This window comes from Hyalella azteca, unplaced genomic scaffold (genome assembly GCF_000764305.2).
Source record: "Hyalella azteca isolate HAZT.00-mixed unplaced genomic scaffold, Hazt_2.0.2 contig5294, whole genome shotgun sequence".
Lineage (NCBI taxonomy): Eukaryota > Metazoa > Arthropoda > Malacostraca > Amphipoda > Hyalellidae > Hyalella > Hyalella azteca.
The window spans coordinates 5,276-25,056 of record NW_025935488.1 but is presented as its reverse complement, the minus strand read 5'-3'; the positions used below and the strand labels follow the sequence as shown (position 1 = coordinate 25,056).

Sequence of the window (19,781 nt, the reverse complement as noted above, 5' to 3'; positions counted from 1 at the left end):
ATACTGTAATACGGTAAACATCTTTGAAGTTAGCTACGTTCGTTTGATACACAAATCTCCAAGTCATAGGATTGCAAAAGCAAAGTGCGTTGCCAGATTTGTACTATGATTGTGTTGTGTAAAGCGCCGCTGTGAACTGCTGAATTCTCTGGGTCTCTTGAGAGCAACTTTCTGAGAAGATGACTTGCGTCCTGCTGCATGGAGCGCTCGAGATCATTCTTAGGAACCGTGTGTTGTGTCTTCTTTTTCCAATTTCATTTATTGCAAATTTTGCATTTACTTCGGGCTTCATTTTTTTAATTTTTAGGCTTGATGGCATGGTTATCCTCAAAATTTAAACACTAGAATTTAAACACTAGAATAGATATATATGTATATATTTAATGTTCATTTTTTCCGGTGGAATTTGAAATCTAATTTCCAACTAGTTTATTTTTAGTACTTATTTTGATTGGACCTGAGCTCTGCTTAACGTACAAGTTTCCTAACTTTTTTCTAAAAGAACGAAATATATTTATTATTAGCAATATTACTGAGGTTCTCCTACTGCGCAGTGGCCTGCAGCAGTAGCCTGTATTCACAACTGATGTGTAGTACCTAGACTTGTGTATTCGCGCGGACTAAGATAATCTTATGATATTTTGAGATCTATTGAGGTCATGTGTAGCGAATTTTGTTTACTGGTTTATAAATTACGGATAATTTGAATATAAATAAAGTAATTTATTTTGGTTTGTAATCGATTCTAAAATAATTTCAGAACATGAAATTCGTTTTAACCTGCTAGGAATTTCATCTCAACACAAACATTGGTAAAATGAATTTCAAAATTTTAATTTCATGGTTCAAGAGAATTTCAATGAGAATTGTTGCATTGAATAGGACGTTCCCAAGTATAAGGGACGTCACTAGGGACGTTGCCAAGTAAGGGACGTCACTAGGGACGTTGCCAAGTAAGAACAACAACATCGCACCAAGCCCGCCGCATTCGTGTGCTAAAGACACACACCAGCACCGTGCTGCTCGTGATGCTAGGGCCAACAAAACTGCGATCACAACTTATTTATTCCCTTTGTCGAGACCATCGGCCGACAGAATCTCGATACTCTCTCACTCCACGCTTGTGCATGAGGTAAAATATCTTCATGAGATGCGAACAACCTCATTATAACATATGTTTTCTCCTTATACAAAGTTCCGTTTTTCCGCGAATGCTTTGTCGCAGTTTCATAGAATAGGTGGTTTGAACTCGGAATTATTTTGCTGTTCGTTGCCCCTACACTTTAATTGTGCTGCTCATGCGTTTACAATCAAATGCTCGTCTTGGAATAAGGCAGTAAAAATTCTCACTTTCAATTTCACTTGTTATCATTTATTGAGGGTACAGTAAAGTACTGCCTAGTATGACCAGCAGATTGCTACACTGAACTGAACTATCAAGTTGCGAGTGCCTGCAGCGGCTCACGATGCAGATGTATGTCAGGCTTCTTTGTTTTACAGCTGCAGTATTGCGACTTGGTAATGTCTAGTCGAAACCGCATGTGTGGCTCAGTCTGGCCAAGTTACATTACTGCTCAACATGCACTAATTTCACGAAAAATATTACTTCACATTCTTTCATGATTTCCAGTACCCTTTAGCTCCTTTGTATGTTTTTATCAAGATTTCTTGATTATGCTTGAAAATTGGCGCCTTTGTTCATCCACACTTCACGTTATTTAGAATGATTTTGAATTCGTACATTAAAATAAGTATTTAATTCTATTCTCTTTTTATGGCTTTGTTTCTTCCCTCATGATAAGTTTTTTTTAAGTGAATGTTCTATAGAAACTTTAAGTTTCTATTTCGCCCTATTGCAGCGCTTTTCGTGTTGTGTATCATGCTTCCATCCCGAAGTATTCGTTATTCTGCTGCTTTAGCGATTTTTTTATTTCTCTGTTGACAATTATTTCTTTGTATTGAAAATGCCTAAGAACTCGACAGCTTAGCATTATTTGCACTCATTCTACGTTGTGTTGCAGATCAAGTCATTACCGACGCCAACGGAGTTGATGGCAGCGAGCGCAGCAGCAGCTGCAGCAGCGCTGACGCTTCAGGTTCTCAACAGGAGAACGGCAGCCGCTTGAACGGACATATGAACAGCCCTACTGTTCCTACGAAAACGAAGGGCAAGTCTCGTAACAAAAACAAAAACCGTCGCCGGAATAAAAAACAAAGAAGCGAGTCAAGCTCAAATTCGCGGACAAGTAGCTCTCCTTCACAAAATTCGAACGCTGCCGTGCCAGTTCAAAACTCAGTCTCAAGCTCGGTCAAGAGTTCGACATCGCCGAAGAAGTCGACCCAGAACAACGCTTCCCCTGCCCCTGAAATAGTGCAGATCTCTGTGGTAGGAACTTCTTCACTTACCAACATTCCATCATCGAGTGGATCTGATCCTCAGAAAAGAACCGAATCGCCTCATAAAGCTCCAGTGCCATCAGTTCCCAAGACTCCCGAAAGAGCTCATTCAAAAAATACTGCCTCACACACTTCAGAAGCTGCGGGTGCTATTACAACCAAAAGGCGTACCTCCGGATCATCTTCATTGGTTGTGGCTAGACCGCAAGTCACGGCGATCTTGCCGACAATGCGGAAACCTGCTGTTGTTGTGAACCCGTTCACTTCTTGTTCCGTAGTTCCTGAGAATAAAGTTGTTTCGTTGTCAGTCGATGAAGCCATCAACGACGGCGGTTCTTCCCGACACAATCCCCCAACTCCTGCTCCTTGGCGCGGTGCAACAGCTGAGGTAAGCCCGTTGCGGTCGCATATTGCATCTCAATATTAGTGCATGATGATTCTTTTATGGTTTTGTTCACGAAATTGTCAATACGATTTCTAATCAATTAACAATTTTCGTAGGTGATATTTCATTTATTCATTGAGTTATTTAATTATTATATTATCATATTTTATCTTATATTCACATTCTTCGTTTACAAGCTAGTTTCCTTGCTAATACAATGATTTGCAGCTAAAGATTAGGTTTGCGTTTGTTTATCAATAGCTATTCATGAATAACATTCTTCCTCATTCCAGGGAACCGTGGAGATGAGCGAGGCTCAGGAGAACGCCACGTGGCCGGCGCTGAAGCCAGTGGCAACACCTGCCGTTGTTCCCGCTGAAACCAAAAGCAAGAAGAAGAACAAGCAGAAAAACTACACGAAAACAGAGAACAGGTCTTTGTCCCGGCCCAGTGGAGCCGACGACGCTACTTCATCGTCCTCAAACGAGCAACCCTCGTCTCAAAACGGACCGTCTGAAGGCACCTCGTCTCGTGAGGGCACCTCGTCTCTTGAGGGCACCTCGTGTCGTGAGGGCACCTCGTCTCTTGAGGGCACCTCGTCTCGTGAGGGCACTTACCCCCGTGAGGGCACCTTGCCCCGCGAGGGTACCCCTGCCGAGCCTCTGTCGGGGTGCGCGGCAGCGACCCGTGCAGGGGCGCCAACCGCTGCTCTTCGTGACAGCAACGGCGAGAACTCTCCTCCAAACCCAGTGAACAGGAACAGCAATCAACGTGTTAACAACAACAACAACAGCAACAATAATAATAATATTATTGTTGCAACAACACAACAACAATAATAATAATATTGTTGTGTTGTTAACAACAACAACAACAGCAACAATAATAATTATAACAACAACAACAATAATAACAACAACAGCAATGGCAGTAGGACCAACAGGAGGAGCAGAGGTGAGTGACTCGCTCCAACTTCATTTCTACGAAGGATGAGACTCGTCAATTCGGTCTTTACAATAACTTGATCTTTTTTTCTGTTACATTGATTTTTAATTCGGGTCTGTTTTTTTCGTTGTTTTATTTCATTATTTTATATGATGCATCAAGTCTCGACTCGGAATTTTTGATGTATTTAACATTTATATAAAATAAAATATTTACAAATAATTTTCATATGTTATATATTGATATGTAAAATGATAATTAATGTTGTGCAGCTGTTTGGCAGCCATACAATGGTAATGCCATCGGGTTCCATGGCGAAAACAGTCGAGGTCGCGGTTATAACAGAGGAGGATACAACCGTAGCAGCTCGCATGGTCGTGTGCCAAGCAACTCAAACTTCCGCGTCAGCAACTACAACAACTACAATAACGCGCGATACAATAACACTTCCGAAACCAGAGGACAGGGAGTGCGCAGAAACAGTAGTGGCAGAGCTGGGTTTAACAATCGTAACAACGTTAACCGCACAAACAACCTCAACTCGGGACTAAATTATGAGGAACAAATTGGCGATGATGGAGAGGGGAGACCACGCCGTGAGAGCGGCGGATCAGACGTGGCTGACCAGAAGTACAGAGAGGATGCGGTGCTCAGGTATGACAAGAAGGGCGTGATCTTCCACAAGGTGCGTGGTTGGATGGATACCATCAGAGTGTACACTGCCAAACCTTTCCTTCGCACCGAGGAGGAGATATTGACTGCCTTCGACTCCATTCTTAAAGAGGGAGACTCGCTTGGATACCGCACGGTGGTGAGTGCTCATCACTTTTCGGAGCCCAATGAACACTTAAGAAAATGTAAATAATACTGAATGCTTATTAACTAAATTTAATCCCGATGTACATGATTTCTAGTTGTGGCAGTATTTGCTTCAATAGCTTAGTGTTATAAACAAGTCTTGCTTTTGGGCCAGGCGAGAACAGTAAATAATACTGGATGCTTATTAACTAAATTTAATCCTGATTTACATGATTTCTAGTTGTTGCAGTAGGTATTTACTTCAATAGCTTAGTATTATAAACATGTCTTGCTTTTGGGCCAAGCGAGAACAATTTTTGTTCATTGGAATATTGATATTTGTAAGCTGCAGTTCTTTACATTACCTGTATTTTCTTTCAGATCCCCAGGGTGCTGGCCTCTAACTTCACACTTAACCACCGTTTTGTGCCCAACCTTGGTTTCGTGATCCCTGACATCGAGAAAGAGAAGACCGATCATCCTGATGTGGTAAAGGCCCTGTGCGTCTTCCAAACGTGAGTATTGCGCATTACTTTTGAAAATTGCCACTCCAAGTTTGTATTGCAACTCTGTTCTATTTCACTGCGCTATCATTTTCCTGGTTTTCTGAACCTATCGTGTATTTCATTGTTATGTTTTACTCAGGGCTGTTCAAATGTACCGGGCCTCTTTTAAAAGGCACGATGCATAACTTCGCTTCGTATGTACCGGCTTACTAATATTTTTAGGTGAAATTCAAAGTATTCAAAAAGAGTTTTATTTAATAATTTGGGCTTGTTATTTTCCATCCGCGTTAGCTCTTCTTGCCTCGACCTGGCTTATTTTATTAATTTAGTAGGAGAGCAAATGAATATTATTTTTATTCTACTACATTATCTCTGAAGTTTTTTATTAATGTTGTACCTGTACAGATGCTGCTACCTGAGCGCCGAGAACTACGAGCACGACACTTTCCTATTAATTTAGTAGGAGAGCAAATAAATACGGCGGTTCTTCCCGACACAATCCCCCAACTCCTGCTCCTTGGCGCGGTGCAACAGCTGAGGTAAGCCCGTTGCGGTCGCATATTGCATCTCAATTGCAGTGCATGATGATTCTTTTATGGTATTGTTAACGAAATTGTCAATACGATTTCTAATCAATTTACAATTTTCGTAGGTGATATTTCATTTATTCATTGAGTTATTCAATTATTATATTATCTTATTTTATCTTATAGGTATTCACATTCTTCGTTTACTAGCTAGTTTCCTTGCTAATACAATAATTTGCAGCTAAAGATTAGGTTTGCGTTTGTTTATCAATAGCTATTCATGAATTACATTCTTCCTCATTCCAGGGAACCGTGGAGATGAGCGAGGCTCAGGAAAACGCCACGTGGCCGGCGCTGAAGCCAGTGGCAACAGCTGCCGTTGTTCCCGCTGAAACCAAAAGCAAGAAGAAGAACAAGCAGAAAAACTACACTAAAACAGAGAACGTTTCTTTGTCCCGGCCCAGTGGAGCCGACGACGCTACTTCATCGTCCTCAAACGAGCAACCCTCGTCTCTAAACGGACCGTCTGAAGGCACCTCGTCTCGTGAGGGCACCTCGTCTCTTGAGGACACCTCGTCTCTTGAGGGCACCTCGTCTCTTGAGGGCACTTCCCCCCTTGAGGGCACCTTGCCCCGCGAGGGCAGTACCTCTGCCGAGCCTCTGTCGGGGGGCGCGGCAGCGACCCGTGCAGGGGCGCCAACTGCTGTTCTTCGTGACAGCAACGGCGAGAACTCTCCTCCAAACCCAGTGAACAGGAACAGCAATCAACGTGTTAACAACAACACTTACAGAAACAGCAACAATAATAACGTCAACAACAGAAACAACAACAATAATATCAATAACAACACCAACAGAAACAACAACAACAATTATAACAACAACAACAGAAACAACAATGGCAGTAGTACCAACAGGAGGAGCAGAGGTGAGTGACTCGCTCACCTTTCGGTCTTTACGTACAATATCTTATTATTTTTTCTCTTGCGTTGATTTTTAATTCGTGCTTGTTTTTTTTTCGTTGTTTTATTTCATTATTTTATATGATGCATCAAGTCTCGACTCGGAATTTTGCATATATTTAATATTTATATAAAATAAAATATTGATATTTTTGATATTTATATCAATATATAAAATGACAATTAATATTGTGCAGCTGTTTGGCAGCCATACAATGGTAATGCCATCGGGTTCCATGGCGAAAACAGTCGAGGTCGCGGTTATAACAGAGGAGGATACAACCGTAGCAGCTCGCATGGTCGTGTGCCAAGCAACTCAAACTTCCGCGTCAGCAACTACAACAACTACAATAACGCGCGATACAATAACACTTCCGCCACCAGAGGACAGGGAGTGCGCAGAAACAGTAGTGGCAGAGCTGGGTTTAACAATCGTAACAACGTTAACCGCACAAACAACCTCAACTCGGGACTAAATTATGAGGAACAAATTGGCGATGATGGAGAGGGGAGACCACGCCGTGAGAGCGGCGGATCAGACGTGGCTGACCAGAAGTACAGAGAGGATGCGGTGCTCAGGTATGACAAGAAGGGCGTGATCTTCCACAAGGTGTGTGGTTGGATGGATACCATCAGAGTGTACACTGCCAAACCTTTCCTTCGCACCGAGGAGGAGATATTGACTGCCTTCGACTCCATTCTTAAAGAGGGAGACTCGCTTGGATACCGCACGGTGGTGAGTGCTCATCACTTTTCAAACAACGTTAACCGCACAAACAACCTCAACTCGGGACTAAATTATGAGGAACAAATTGGCGATGATGGAGAGGGGAGACCACGCCGTGAGAGCGGCGGATCAGACGTGGCTGACCAGAAGTACAGAGAGGATGCGGTGCTCAGGTATGACAAGAAGGGCGTGATCTTCCACAAGGTGTGTGGTTGGACGGATACCATCAGAGTGTACACTGCCAAACCTTTCCTTCGCACCGAGGAGGAGATATTGACTGCCTTCGACTCCATTCTTAAAGAGGGAGACTCGCTTGGATACCGCACGGTGGTGAGTGCTCATCACTTTTCGGAGCCCAATGAACACTTAAGAAAATGTAAATATTACTGAATGCTTATTAACTAAATTTAATCCCGATGTACATGATTTCTAGTTGTGGCAGTATTTGCTTCAATATAGCTTAGTTTTATAAACAAGTCTTGCTTATGGGCCAAGCGAGAACAGTAAATAATACTGAATGCTTATTAACTAAATTTAATCCTGATGTACATGATTTCTAGTTGTGGCAGTATTTGCTTCAATAGCTTAGTGTTATAAACAAGTCTTGCTTTTGGCCAAGCGAGAACAGTAAATAATACTGGATGTTTATTAACTAAATTTAATCCTGATTTACATGATTTCTAGTTGTTGCAGTATATACTTCAATAGCTTAATATTATAAACATGTCTTGCTTTTGGGCCAAGCGAGAACAATTTTTGTTCGTTGGAATATTGATATTTTTAAGCTGCAGTTCTTTACATTACCTGTATTTTCTTTCAGATCCCCAAGGTGCTGGCCTCTAACTTCACACTTAACCACCGTTTTGTGCCCAACCTTGGTTTCGTGATCCCTGACATCGAGAAAGAGAAGTCCGAACATTCTGAAGTCGTAAAGGCCCTGTGCGTCTTCCAAACGTGAGTATTGCATTACTTTTAACCATTGCCACTCTAAGTTTGTATTACAACTCTGATTTATTTCACCGCGCTGGCATTTTCCTGGTTTTCTGAAACTATCGTGTATTTCATTGTTATATTTTACTCATGGCTGTTCAAATGTACCGGTCCTTTTTTAAAAGGCACGATGCACAACTTCGCTTCGTATGTACCGGCTTGCTAGTATTTTTAGGTGAAGGTCAAAGTATACTGAAAGAGTTTTATTTAATAATTTGGGTGGGTTATGATTCATCCGCGTTAGCTCTTCTTGCCTCGACCTGGCTTATTTTATTAATTTAGTAGGAGAGCAAATGAATATTAGTTTTATTCTACTACATTATCTCTGAAGTTATTTATTAATGTTGTACCTGTACAAATGCTACTACCTGAGCGCCGAGAACTACGAGCACGACAGTTTCCTATTAATTTAGTAGGAGAGCGAATAAATATTAGTTTTATTCTACCACATTATCGCTGAATTTATTAATGTTGTACCTGTACAGATGCTACTACCTGAGCGCCGAGAACTACGAGCACGACACTTTCCTGCACGCCCTCATGGACGATGACTGGTCCGTTGCCATCGCCGAGCTCATCAAGTTCCCTCGGCTGCGGCTGCTGCGCCTCACCGTCGACGATGTCATCAAGTACCTCAGCTCCTGCCTCCACCTCCAGATCCTTCCTAATGAGAGGGTCCGTATTCGCTAAGTCATCCATTTACATCATATTACTGTCTCATTCAATACCAGTCAATTGTTTAGTCGAAATAATGCAAATATAGGTGTTTTCTTGTAAAGATTCATATGGAATGCATTGAAAGATTATAGAAATCGAGTCCATTGCCTAACTTGTCTTTCAAATAATGCGACTTGTACTTGTTATAACTTGCTACAGTGAAGTCCCTGACTTAGAGCTGAATACATATACAAGTAATGGCCAGTTAATGAAGCAAACAAAATAATGACGAATGAATGCACACATTTGCTTATATATCGTGTGTCAGTAACGCAGAGACCTGCAGCGCGTTGGCCATTTCGTAATAAAATTTTTGTTTCAGGTCCGTAGTCGATATTACCAGTTCTTCAAGGAAAGCCCGAGAAAAGCTCACCGTGTCGTGTCTGGGTCTACGGACGAGCGCAGCTCTCTCGCCAGTTGCCTCACATTGCTCAACCGCGTTAAGAAAACTGAGTCTATAGTGGACACATTGAATCTCCTCTTATGCAACGGCCTCGAGTTTGATAAGAACGTCGTATTTGATGCCATCACCAAAGGTGGGGATTCTATTGTTCGGTGCATTGATGGCGAACTGAAAGAAGTCTTCAAAAACGCAGTTGTTTTCGTGATGAAGAGCTCCAGCTGTCCTTCCTGGGAGTATTCGCTTCTCATGGGGTCTCCTACCGCAAACCAAGTCATGCTTAATCTATGTCGAAACTTTGCCCTCATGAACAAGGTAGAAAAAGTTCCTGTAGAAATTGTGAACTTGGACGAAGTTCTGAAAGCCATATTGAAGAAATACCCAACACATGCGGAACTGCACTATGCTGCTCTGCTTGCCTCGGGCACCTTGAACTTCTGCACGGTGGCCGTGAGCGAGTATTACTGGCAGCTCTGCAACGGCTACTTGGATGTGCTGCGAGCGCTGCTATGCGAGACTGGGGACGTTGAGATTCAAGCAGTCCTCGCTGAATGTAGGAGTATCTTCAACCTATATTGTACGAACGCTATGAGTGGACAAGTCGCTGCTAGTGCCGTAGTCACTCCTGACGATGGAGTGTCTGTTGTCGCTCCAACAGCTGCTTTGCCTATTCCTAACTGCGTTGTAGTGAGCAACGATGTCCCCATCAACAATGAAATGGTAGCTATAAACGGGATGCCTGCGAACCTCGACATGATGGCCCCGAACCCCGACATGATGGCCCCGAACCCCGACATAATGACCGCGAACCCCAACATGATGGCCCTCAACCCCATGGTCAACATCAACGGTATGCTCGTCAGTCTTCCCCCAGTTTACAACAAGAGCGTGTCTCTGAATAACGGCAACGGTATGCTCGTCCGCTTTCCCCCGGTTGACAACAACAGCGTGTCTCTGAATAACGGCAACGGTATGCTCGTCAGCCTTCCCCCGGTTGACAACAACCTGTCTCTTATACACANTACGCTCCACGGCCCTATATTGGTAAATCAAAACTGTTGTCCTCGAGCTTATGACGTTAACGGACAGAGGGTATTATTTCTTATGCCTTTTGAAAGTTAAGAGATGATATTTATTATCTCACGGCTTCCATATCGATTGGGATTTGGTCAAGAACAAATTTAATCATTGTCTTTTGTATTACCGGACTTTATATAATTTTTTTTCTCTTGTTTCCCCGCGATTTAGACGCATTTTCAAAGCATTTCCGATGAATTCTTTCTTCAACATGTATTAAAGCTTCCTCATTTTCTCAACCATCCGTTCGTGATCTCAATTTTAGAGACCAATTCTTTGATCTATTCGAACATTTTATGCGTCAAGTTTTCAATGTTTCCGTTTGACGTTTGATCTCATGAATTATTTCAATGTTATTGACATGCGTTGAACTTCAGATGCCTGCTGGAAAGCAGGTGCCAGCGACTCTCGACGCGCAACAAGCAGCCAGCGTTCGTTCAGACGAGTCGCTCGCCCTCATTAGAGGTAATTACTCGTTCTTTTTCTTGTTCGAGTTTTGGGTCTACGTTTACGCGACCTTCCATGCCAAACTCTGCTGGGATTGCTTCTAATCTTTTCACGCACTGTTTTAAGTCATATACCTCAAGCACGATCTCCCTTGATTATCTTCATTAATGATTTACGCGCTAAGCTGACTCTCTTGCTAATCGCTTTATTCTTAACACGACCCTTGTTTTAATGTGCCAGTATTTACCGTTACGTTATCTTAAGTGCTTCCATTTAACCCTGCTTTTGTTCTTGCTTGTTCAAAATTAAGTCTGCTATTGCATGTGGACATTGCTTTCTAGCGGTGATCGCTCACCAGCGAGATGGTACGAAATAATCTCCCGCACTTACGATTCTAAGCGATTCTTTCCATGCCATGCGATTCTTACGATGCTATGCGAATCTTTCCATGCCATGCTATTCTTACCATGCCATGCCATGCGGTTCTTACCATGCCATGCCATGCGGTTCTTACGATGCTATGCGATTCTTTCCATGCCATGCTATTCTTACCATGCCATGCCATGCGGTTCTTACGATATCATGCCATGCGATTCTTACGATGCTATGCGAATCTTTCTTCCTGGTATTTTGTCTTCTAGTGTGTTTTTTCATGTTGAAGCCTGATTGATTTTCGATCCCTAGGAAATAAAGTGAATGTGATATTCACATTTCGTTGCTCTGCATGCTATTAAAAACACACGAGGAAGAAAAAGACTGTGATATTTCGCTTTTAGCTGCTATATAGGACTTGCATTAATCATTCCAGGTGGAAGTGATTATTAAGATATCGCTTATTTGTTGCCATTATTGTCTTAAGAAGTGATAAAATGGCTGTGATGCCCGGTACTCAGACGGTCTATGGGCTGTTTTAATAGTAAGAAAGATAAGGTTAGTTTTTTTCATCTTAAGTTGTTTGTGATTGTCTTTCATGTCTGCCTTCATTGATGTATTTATTATGGCTAGGAGGTGGTAGAGTTATTGCTGTTTCATGTACAAGGGTTTTTCTTACTGCACTTTAGAACTATATAGGCTTGCAAGTACCTGTTCAGAAACAGGTATATACCTGACAGTTTTACTGAGAGTAATAGCCGATTTTCATTGGATTCTCTACTGCGAACCTAATCGTGAGATTCGTTATTTGAACGATAAGAATAAATAATACAATGACGAATATAACTCCATTCAATGTGATTTTAATGATTGACGGGGTCGATCATTTTCTAGACTAGGTTTTTATTCAGTTCTTGTATTTACTTCGCATGCTTGTAGCGATGACCAGGAAATGAACTTTGATCATTTGATGCGATTTTTCACCCTTGTGGGGTACATGTATTTGATTTGTGGAATTTCCGAAAATTGAGTGAGACCTTCCTTCATGCTATGGATGTTTAATTAGATTTCTGGTGCAAAATGTTTTAATAGCTAAAGCGCTACTGAGCGCTTCAGCTATTAATTCTTCTAATAAGTACTGTGATAAGAGTGAATAGTACTACTACGATGAATAGTTCAACGACTATTCATTAACGTTTCAATGAATGAAGGGGTCGACAATTTTCTTTTTTTATTCAGTATTTTGTATTTGCTGTAGCTTCGCGTACTTGTAGCGATAACGAGCTTTTGTAATTTGTGTCTCAATGTCGCTACTTCGAGGCAGTTTTGATTGGTCAGTCTTAGTTATTAATTGTCCTTAGATTAGCGTTAGCAATTAAACCAGCGTTATTCATCAATTCTAAAATTCATGTTGCCGCTGATACGAGTCGTGATCAGTAATATTACATTATCAAGGTAATTTGAGATATACTTGGACGGTGCGACGACAATGATGGTACTCGTGTTGGTCTGTCTCGCATGAGTGGTTTGCTTTTAGTAAGATTAAACAGAATTGGCGGCGAGTGTTGGTACTTTTTAGCATTTAGCTGTATTATATTTAAGTTAATTAAGGCTACTTACTTAAGGGGCAAAGGTTTAAGTTAAGTTATTTAAGGACTCATCCTCTAGGATTCGTTTTTTATATAAAATGAACCCGAGTGAAAAAATTGTCTGGCATGGTATTGTTCAATTGAAATCACGTCATGAAAGTGGTGAAGCTTCCAGTTGTCTCTTTGTTGATGAATAGAAACATGTCATGTTATTGTGACGTTGTTTCAGAGTCCTTCTACTTCGTGATTCTGATTTGTGATGAAGGTTCACAGTGCAGTTAAGACTCAGCTAAAGACCAAGAAAGAAGCCTACAAGCGTTATTTACGAACTCGCAGCGAGTCTGATTATAACCTGTATGCCAGAGCTCGAAATCAAGCTAAAAAAGTTTGTCGCACTGCAATGAAAAACTTCGAAAAAAAATCAGGAAAGGTTGTGACCGAGTATTAAGTTTCATCTCTTATATCGTCTCGGCGTCATCTCCTATGTCGTCATCCTTTATGTACCTCATTAGAGCTAGCGTTCGCCATATATGGCTCGACCTGTGGCTGAACACGAGATAAATGAACTGAGGACTGCGTATCAGCATGGAGCTCGCCGTACCAGAGATCCCGACAGATGGAGAGAGCGCTGTGTAGTCTGATGGTTGGTCATACGCGCCTCACTCATGGCTACTTGATTGAGCGTCGTCCTATGCCATACTGTGGTGACTGCCTGGTACCCCTGACACTGTTGCATGTCTTAGCGGAGTGTGCTAGCAACAGCGACATCCGACGAAACTGCTACCCCAACACATCAGCCCTTGATCATGACGAGATATTCACCAGAATTATAAGGGAAGACCAGCAAAGTAACTTTAGAACCGATAATCTCAGACTATACTTAATGGAATGCAACCTGCTACCAGAGATCTAGCATAATTCCATGATGACACCGCCTACCGGCCATACTCCGCGAAACTGTACTTGCACTGAGCCCATCACCCCATCACCCAGACCAAGCCCCACTGCCTTGATACTGGAACTTGTACGTGCATGAAGCCGGAGCGGACCTTCGCTCCGCCACGGAAAGAATCTACCGTCCCACACCTACACCTATGTGGAGCAGGCCTCAAGCCTGGAAGACTGCAGAGATCAAATACCTTTGGCGTAACATAATATCTTAGGTCCGGCACGAAATAGATAGCTATCTTAAGCGCCAGTAAACTTCTTACAACCACTACTTCTGTCGTCTGATGGGTCGTGACTCCAAATTAGTTAGTGTTGGATGAAATATTCTAAGGAAACCTAAAGCCATTTTGTGGAGCTATGTGGTCGAGTTGATATGTGAATATATGTAATATTGCGTGGTTTTAATCTCTCTCGATAAATAATAATTGACGGATTAGGTTTGGTATTAGCCTAATGATATAATGGAATATGGTCGAAATGATCGGAACTAGATTTTAGAGCCACACTAGTGCGTTGAGAGCTTTTGCTTAATGTATAATTTATAGAAGCGTAATTCGCAGATGGCATAAACTCGTGCGGGAACAATTGCGTCAGTGGAAGAGCGTTTAATCATTTGGATTTATTTCATTTGCTTAACCAACAAAATTTAAATTGTAAAGTCTTCCGGACATTCATGTTCTCTAATCTTAGCGAACCTAAATTAGTTTAAATTACGGAGGCCTGTTTTGATGTCTGTGCTAAGAAAACATTAGCTACCGATTTCTTAATTTTATTGATATATCTGCGTTAGGAGAAGATCAGCATTGGTTAAAAGAACGATTATTGTCATAGATAAATCTGTTGCGAATGTTATAGTGGAGGGTCTGATATCAACGTTGAAATTTCGATAGTGATCACATGTTTCTTTACCGTGTGAAACAATTTACCTACGATAATAATTATAATTCTTCTTCATAATTTACCTAATTATGAAGAACAATATTCCGTTGAATAGCAAACTAATTGCTTAGATAGTTCTAAAGCTTGGAATTTTCTGATGCCGACAAATCCCACCTATTAAGATTATATGGGAAAAGCCCTTATTCAGGGCTAACATTTTCTTCCGATGCATTTCTGCTATGCAAGGGGCGTATATGCATCCATTTGTGCGCTTGGAAATAATTTGGAACACATAGATTTTGTTTAGAGCGAAAAAAATGGTTTAACAAGTTTCTTGCCGACATAAAATTAAGTTGCGTTAAACTGAAATCATCTCGATTTTTACTTACCAAAAATTTGGGAAATGATGATTGTTTCACTTTGAATTTCTTCTAACTTGTGCTAGATATTGTGCATATTAGTGTCACTGGTTTCACATGTGCTAGTTCGTATAACTGTAGTTGTTGATTCGAATAATATGCTGTACCGTTTCCGTTGCATGCGCGATTCATTAGCTCACTTAATAATTCTCTAGAAGTCTTTTGTCGAATTTTTTATAAATTTTTCTACTTATGTCTTGTCCTAGAAGGATGACGTATGTGGAAGGAGGTCCGTGCATCTACGATGCTCAGTGCTCGAGCAAACTTTTCTGTGCAAACAACGTTTTCACGAAGCTTCTGATTTGCTTTCAACTCATACCCACTCAAATGTCAGCAGATGTTGAGTCAGTAGGACTTGAAACAAAGTTTATGTATTAATTTGACTACTATGGTAATTATCCTTATAAAAAATTTGTCTCTCGATAGTATTCTTGTTGTTTCTTTGCTATTTCAACCTGTTTTATATTTTATGCAGAAGGTGATGAAAACGCTACTCCAGAGTCGGCCGATGCCACAGCTGAGGTACCCAAGCCTCCCGCCTCTGCCGCCAAGAAGCAGGCCAGCGACGCGCGTGAGGAGCTAGACTTTGATTTCGAGGACGAGTGCGACATGAACGCGCGCCAGCACAGCTTCTCTGAGTGGTGAGATCGCCCTGCGTTTATTATGGGGCTATGATATTTAGCGTCAATGTTTATTCTAGTATACGTCCATTATTTGGTCACTGATATTAAATCGTGGATAAGTTTGAACGATATTTGACTCCAGTCACCTATAAATGCCGTCACTTTTGTCACTTATCTGTACCAGTTGATGTTAAGTGAAGAAGTTTATTTTTCCCCAACACTCATTCAGGATGGAGGATGCGGATGGCAGCGAGAGTGAGCAGAGCGTTGCCGAGTTTAGCGATCGCGACATACAGCGTTTGCTGATCGTCACCCAAAGGTCTTCTGAACTTCGCCGTCGTCGCACCAGCTCCTGCAGCAGTGCAACGTCCACGTGTTCCTCAGGTCCTCTCAAGACCCGCGCCCCCAAACACGAAGGCTATGACCGCAATCCGCCTTTGATGTGAGATCAGCACAGTCAAGGATCTTCTTTCTCTGTTTTGTCTATTGACAGGAATTGTTGTTACCAGTAATTTAGGCATGAATATTAATAACGATGATTTATGTATGCGTGGACAATCTGTGTACTTTATATATGTGCTCGATTGCGGTAAGTATAGCGGCTGTCATGTTTTCAGTTTCTGAATGAATTTTTTTATGTTAGGTACTCTGAGAAGAATATGCGTAAATTCTCGAAATGGTTTTTACTGATATTTGCTTAATCTGGTTACACTTCAATGTCAACATTTTCACAATTCATATGTTAAAATTTTCACATTAAGCTTATGAAGAGAAGATTACTCGGTAAAAATAAGTTGTACATGTACCACAGGCCAGTCAGGTGCCCACATCAGGGGCTTGGAGCGTCCCCAGCAGCAGCGAGGCTGCAGGCTCTACTCCTGCGGCCACCGCATGCGCTCCTGCAAAGCGGCAGAGGCAGCGGCACGACTCACGTAACCTCACCAGGTCAGTTGCCGCGCCTGTGTTCTTAACTATAATTCGTCGTTACCACGTAACCTCACCAGGTCAGTTGCCGCGCCTGTGTTCTTAACTATAATTCGTCGTTACCACGTAACCTCACCAGGTCAGTTGCCGCGCCTGTGTTCTTAACTATAATTCGTGGTTACCACGTAACCTCACCAGGTCAGTTGCCTCGCCAGTCTTCTTAACTATAATTCGTGGTTACCACGTAACCTCACCAGGTCAGTTGCCTCGCCAGTTTCTTAACTATAATTCGTGGTTAACGTTAACGATGCACTATCGCCTGTGTTCTTAACTATAATTCGTGGTTAACGTTAACGATGTACTAGCGCCAGTGTTCTTAACTATAATTCGTGATTAACGTTAACGATGTATTACAGTATTAGTGGTAATACTCTCTTAAAAATTCGTCTTTAAATTAGCTGAAGCATTATTTCTGATTTCTAACATCTTTGCTACGTCCGAAAAAATTTGTTTCTGCCGTGATTGAGATGTTGCATTGTAAAAGATAATGTGCATGTAATGAGAGTATATTTGTATTAAAGAACACCCTTTTCTTCGAGCCTCTATTTAATGATCAAGTAATCACATTGATAGATTCAAGTTTAACCGCATCTTAAAATTGTGAATGAACTACTTTCTTACTGCTTTGTTTGCTTATACTAAAGCATTTCCTCGGTGTACTTCACAGATTCTACCCCGTAACCAAGACCAGCAACGGAGGCACAGCTCGTCAAGTCTTGACTCGGCAGCCTCTGAAGCAAAAGACGCGTCACAGCCACGACCCGCCAGTAGAAAAACACGTGGGTTGGCTCCTTGACTCGCGTGTGCACGACGTGCCTCGTGACAACGATGTCACGCCCCACGCGTACGACGGCACTGCGTCTACGAGCGTCGGCAGTCAGGCGTCAATGAACAGCTCGTTTGACACAACGCCCGCCGGGGAACTGCCCTTATTCCAGCACCCTTCTCATGCCTTGCTGCAGGATAACAATTTCACGCAGTTTGAGTACTGCAGATACAGACTCAGATGTCTCAAGGGTTAGTATTTCAACTCCTAACTTGCACAAGAGTTCCTGAATCTAGCGCAACGTGTGTTATTAAGTATTTTTGCTGCTTAGTGCTGACTGCTCACAAATATTTATCATGCCCTATGAAATTATTTTACGACCAGGATGAGGGAGAAGCATGCATAACTTATTTGTTTTCTCACACCCAACAGTTTACCTACTACTTAGTGGTTACTCAATCATCGTCTGAAAATATGATCGTTCCGTCTTCTCAGTTTGTTATTAGTAATCAATGGTGATCTTTGTGCAGAGCGTCACCGGTATGGCATCGGTCGAAGCCAGGAGATGAACACGCTGTATCGCTTCTGGTCGTTCTTCCTGCGCGAATCTTTCAATAAGAAAATGTATGAAGAATTCCGCAAGCTGGCCAACGAAGATGCCGAAGTACAGTACAGGTCGGGGAATTAATTGTGTCTAGGAACACAAGCTATAACGAGAATATGTTTTAAGCTGTATGGGACGAAAATCGGCTAATTAACACCATTAAAGTGAATTTTTCAGACTTTGGAGATAATGCATGTGAAATAAATACTTGTTCATGTTCTCTTTTGTTAAACTGATGACTAAGCCAGAATTGAAGGTTGAAATGAAGCTTAATATGGGTAAATTGATTCATTAATTTGTGTCATGCGCAAATGATGCGCTAGAGTTGATTTTCAAAAGTTGTAGACTTCATGTTTACAAAGCATAATATGATAGAAAATATTTATATCTCACTTTCTACCCTCCTTAGGTACGGCAGTAGCTTAGGCAGTTGAACGGACAGCTTGTGTGGAACATCAGCAGCTACGTGTCGCGCATAGGATAATTGGAAAACATTTTTTTTTGTAACCATGTAATGAATGTATGCTAATTTAGCCAATCATCTTGGAAAAAATATCAATATTAGGTTTTCGAGGAGAAAGCGCCCGACATTCCTCATCTGGATGGATGGGGTGAAGACCTAAATAAAAATTGAGTAAATGAATAGAAAGCGTATCGAGTTTAGCGTACGTACAAGTTATAATATAGTACTTAAATTGTCATGACAAAATATAGCATTATTTCTGTAAAAATAATATTACGAGAATCCAGGCTTTGATTGCAACTATCAAACACAGAAAGCCAATAGCAAAAGTCCTCACTTCATAAGGAGCCAAAGCGTTACCGACGATGGTGTCAATACAAAATTAAGCTATAAATTTGAAATTTTGACAAACCAAACTCGGAGGTAGTCGATTTTTGTGTCGCATGAGACATCCTAGTACATATTTTATAAAAAATATTTAGCGAGAATACATTATCTTTAAATTTGTCCTTACCGAGTTACTGACAAATGGTCTCATTTCCGTGCTCCATCAGGGTGCTCCATTCATGTACTGAAGTGAGGCCCTATGAAGCTCTACTTGTTCGTAAACTTTACTGCTAATAAAAAATAAATTATGCATACTTTCCGAGATAATTTCTTAAAATAATTTAAAACTACAATGAGAAATTAAATGTGATAAACAAACATTCAACATATGTGGCAAGACAGAAAAGCCAACAACCCTAGATGAAAGTACGATTCCAGCCACAAAGCTGGAGCGGACTTTAAACCATAGCAACAGACAAGCTTCAGGTAAAGCTGCAGATGCAATAGGTTGCTTGGGATAACAATCCTACTCATGACAACAGTCATACCAGCGAAACAGGTAATAACTAAACTGAAGATAAATAGTCGTGCGGATCGACGTTGTCAAGTTATTGCAGTTAGCACGCAAATGGCAAGTCCTTTAGTGACATATAACACAGTCCTTATCATGACAGCAGCCGTTCAAGCGATATTATCCGCTGAACATAATGGCACACGTCTTGTTTAATTTATTGATGGCATCAAGTTATTATATTTAATATGCAGGAGGTTTAGGCACTAATGAGCGGGAGTACGCATCAATTAACTCTACATACCAACAATTCAACGCGAAATTAGCAACAAAAACTTAAAGGAATTCGATCAATCAATATTTTTGGTAACTTTCCAGGATGCTTCATATTTTACTGAATTATTGTCAAGAAAATTTT

At 41.4% G+C, this 19,781-nt stretch overlaps 3 protein-coding genes and 1 long non-coding RNA gene across 4 annotated transcripts in view; all 4 read left to right on the top strand.

Annotated features, from left to right (window-relative positions):
- Window positions 1–3,535, top strand: part of LOC108666572 (flocculation protein FLO11) — an 8,429-nt gene extending 4,894 nt beyond the window's left edge. The window contains exons 2-4 of the mRNA XM_047880354.1: window positions 2,022–2,785; window positions 3,076–3,427; window positions 3,504–3,535. Of these exons, the coding sequence (XP_047736310.1) occupies window positions 2,022–2,785; window positions 3,076–3,427; window positions 3,504–3,535 (1,148 nt within the window). The remainder of the gene's footprint in view (window positions 1–2,021; window positions 2,786–3,075; window positions 3,428–3,503) is intronic.
- A 4,832-nt stretch (window positions 3,536–8,367) lies between these two features.
- Window positions 8,368–15,730, top strand: LOC108666571. The gene is made up of 5 exons (XM_018153476.2): window positions 8,368–8,384; window positions 8,723–8,912; window positions 9,277–10,398; window positions 10,809–10,896; window positions 15,561–15,730. Exons 1-5 carry the CDS (start codon window positions 8,368–8,370, stop codon window positions 15,728–15,730), a joined length of 1,587 nt encoding a protein of 528 aa, XP_018008965.2.
- A 407-nt stretch (window positions 15,731–16,137) lies between these two features.
- On the top strand, window positions 16,138–17,456 carry LOC125177853. The gene is made up of 3 exons (XR_007156688.1): window positions 16,138–16,150; window positions 16,520–16,653; window positions 17,360–17,456. It is a non-coding gene; the product is annotated as an uncharacterized LOC125177853 (long non-coding RNA).
- An 89-nt stretch (window positions 17,457–17,545) lies between these two features.
- LOC108666576 (la-related protein 1B) lies at window positions 17,546–19,079 on the top strand. The gene is made up of 3 exons (XM_018153482.2): window positions 17,546–17,709; window positions 17,989–18,133; window positions 18,472–19,079. Exons 1-3 carry the CDS (start codon window positions 17,580–17,582, stop codon window positions 18,494–18,496), a joined length of 300 nt encoding a protein of 99 aa, XP_018008971.1. The 5' UTR covers window positions 17,546–17,579; the 3' UTR covers window positions 18,497–19,079.
- The last annotated feature ends 702 nt before the right edge of the window (window positions 19,080–19,781 follow it).